Below are 2910 nucleotides of genomic sequence, written 5' to 3'. Positions count from 1 at the left end.
CAAGCAAAGTCCTGTACATCTGTAGCTGCAGAAAAAAAAAAAAAAATTCTCAAAGTCAAAATTAAGGGCAGAACCTTGAAAGTAGCATTCCTTGCCCTGTGGGAATAATCAACCTGTGATCTCAGGCGAAGCAGGTGAGGCCAGGAGACAGAATATTCAAACATCTTCAAAGTACTGAAAGAGAAAAGGCCTACCGAGAATCCTACATTCAGCAAAGCTATCCTTCAGCAGAAGGCAAAAGAGGCCGTTTCCAGACAAAAGCTCAGACAATCTGCTTCCAGGCAAGGTGCTCGCCTCCTGGTGAAAGATACTTTAACTCTTTTTGTGGTACTGGGGATTGAACCCAGGAGTGCCGAGCTGCATCCCTAGCCATGTTCTTCCTTTCTTAAATGACCGAAGCAACTGAACACAGCAACACCTGGAAGATATGCGCAGAAGCGTACCGCATGTACCATAGGGAAACGCAGGTTGCGGGTGAGCCGGGCTGCGGGCTGCGCTACAGGAGTTCTGACTTCTTCTGCTGGTGTGGCGCAGCAACCGAGGCCACGCAGTCTGACAAAGCACCACAGAAGGCTGCTCAGGGGAAGAGCTGTCTCCTCGGAGTTAAGCTAGTGCAACTCTGTAGCTCCTTAGGATGTATATGAGGAAACAGCCGCAAGCACGGGATACGGTGAAAAAACCATTAAAATGTTCAGCAGCAAGTGTTCACTTGGGCACAGGAAGGAGGAACAGAGTTCAAATGTGTAACCACGACGTACCGATGTCTAGAGGGACTCCCAACAATTCAACCCAAAGCGGCGGGGTGGCACACGCCTGGAGTCCCAGCGTTGGGGGGCCGAGGCAGGAGGATGCCTGCGAGTTCAACGGCAGCCGTGACTGCGCCGTGAGACCCCGCGGTAACTGTCAGGCTGGTACCAAGCAGGTCCAACTGCCGGCTGCCTGCAGAGCCCCAGGGAGGTGGAGGTGGCCGTCCGTGCGGCCAGGTCGAGGGCCCCTCGGCGCAGTGCTTTCCCCCAGTTCCCGGGCCCGGCACTCCAGCCTGGCCGCCGTCCCGCCAACCGGGGGCGGGGGTCCACCTGGCGCCTGCCCTGCCCTAAGCGGGCCCGGCTGAGCTCACGCGCTGAGCCACCTCCCCTGGGGAAGTCAGCGGCGGAACAGGAGCCCCAAGGCCGCCAGGGGCCCGGCCGGCCCCAGGGGAGCAGTCTGCAAGCCCACCCCAGGGGCCGGGCTGGGCGCCCCCTTCCGGGGTGCGGCCCCTGTCCGCGGCGAGGCCTGAGAGCAGCACTCCCGGGGCGCGGCGGGGGGCCCCCGACCGCAGCCCATCCTCGGACCCCCAGACAGCGGGCGCGCCGCTGCGGGCCGCAAACCCTCACCTTCCGGTTCCTCATGAGTGTAAGCGGCGTCGCCGCCCCCGCGCCCGACCTGCGCGGAGCGACCACCCCTCCGCCTCAACCCGCGGCTCCGCGGCGTCTGGCGTCATCGTGGGCCTGACCAATCAGAGCCCGCCATCGATGGCACGTGACCCAACAAAGCCGTTCTTTACGTAAGCAGGCATAGCGCAGCTCCCCGGGTTTAAAGCTGAGGGGGTGCACGCCGGAACCGGAAGTTTGGGGTTTGCGGGCAGACGCGTGCGGAGTGGGGCCGACACCGGGGTGCGGAGCCGAAGGGCACGGCCTCTGCCCGGCGGGTGCAGCGCGGGCACAGGCGGCCTCCCGCCAACCGCTGCGCGTTGAAATAAGCGAGGCTGCCTCGTGCTTTCCTAACTTACATGCTAGAAGGGCTTTGTCAGAAGCGTTGGGTTTTCCAGTTCCAGCGCGAGGGCTGAGAGGTGGTGTGATTCGCATGTGAGGCCCAGGATCGTAGTCAGGGGACGCATAAAACGTGTGTGTGTGTGTGTGTGTGTCCTGCTGGCTCCTGCTCCCGTGGCGATGCATCCTTCGGTGATCAGGGAGACCCCCCCGAGGGAAGGCTGCTCGAGGGGTCCGGCTTTGGCGGTGACCGCAGCCCTTGTAGTCTCGGTGTGCACCCTGCGCACGTGACACTTGCACGCTCCTGTGGCCTCCCCCACCTTCTCGAGGGAAACGACAGATGTGTGACTGGTGGAACGGAAATTAATCTAATCGCCCGCCAGCTGTTAAAAAGCAGCGCGGTGCTCTATGCCGCTCCCAGCCCGCCCTGTTTTCGCTGAGGTCAGCGTCTCGACGGATGTGGCTCAGGGCTTTGGGTTCTGTGGAGCCAGGGTTTGCTCCTCACGACCAGTGTCCCGTCCTGGGAACACAGGCCATCGAGGTTAACGCCCCCGAGGACTCGGGGTCTTTTTCTCAGACTTGCTCTGTGAGTCCCCCACTCCCAGCCCAGCGGGAATGGGGTGTGCAGTGCTCAGCTGCGCAGGCTCCATCTTCGCCTCCTCGACCCTGTCTGTCTCTCCTCGTTGCACACTTCCGATGCGGGGCGGCTTCTGCGATTCCACACTGCTCCCTCCACGGCCTCTGGACATCATGGGTCAACGGCAGGGGTCCTGGTATAGCCCGCTGCTTCAGCCTACATGTGACCTTCGTGGCCCGGCCAGGTGTGCGCACACGGTGGGCGCTTGAACGCTTGCCGATGGAGTGTGGCAGACCGTGGAGTTCGCCCGCTGCTTTCCCAGCCTCCTCTGGGCCCGCTGGCTGCAGTGCCCCCGCCCGCGGCTGTCTACATGGGCCTACATGTCAAGCTCCTTCCACCTCTGTCCCTCTGCCCAGAGACCTCTCCCCACCCTCTCACTCCCCACTTGCCTGGCTCCTCCGTTTTCAAACTTCAGCCCTTGTCTTAGTTACTTCTCGTGGCTGAGACACCATAGGAAACACGACTGAGGAGAGGTTTGTTTTTGCTCACAGATTGTAGATGTTTCAGTCCACAGTCGGCTGGCTC

General features: G+C 61.4%; 1 protein-coding gene across 1 annotated transcript in view; it reads right to left on the bottom strand.

Annotated features, from left to right (window-relative positions):
- Positions 1-1491, bottom strand: part of LOC102020919 (chromosome unknown open reading frame, human C1orf174) — a 12962-nt gene extending 11471 nt beyond the window's left edge. Inside the window, exon 1 of the mRNA XM_005404125.2 lies at positions 1374-1491. Coding sequence (XP_005404182.1) covers positions 1374-1388 — 15 coding nt within the window. The 5' untranslated portion in view covers positions 1389-1491. The remainder of the gene's footprint in view (positions 1-1373) is intronic.
- Positions 1492-2910: the final 1419 nt, after the last annotated feature.

Source organism: Chinchilla lanigera, unplaced genomic scaffold, assembly GCF_000276665.1.
Source record: "Chinchilla lanigera isolate Chin_1 unplaced genomic scaffold, ChiLan1.0 scaffold00085, whole genome shotgun sequence".
Taxonomy (NCBI): Eukaryota; Metazoa; Chordata; class Mammalia; order Rodentia; family Chinchillidae; genus Chinchilla; species Chinchilla lanigera.
Note: the sequence above shows the minus strand (reverse complement) of the source record. Positions and strands in the feature narration are given on the sequence as shown.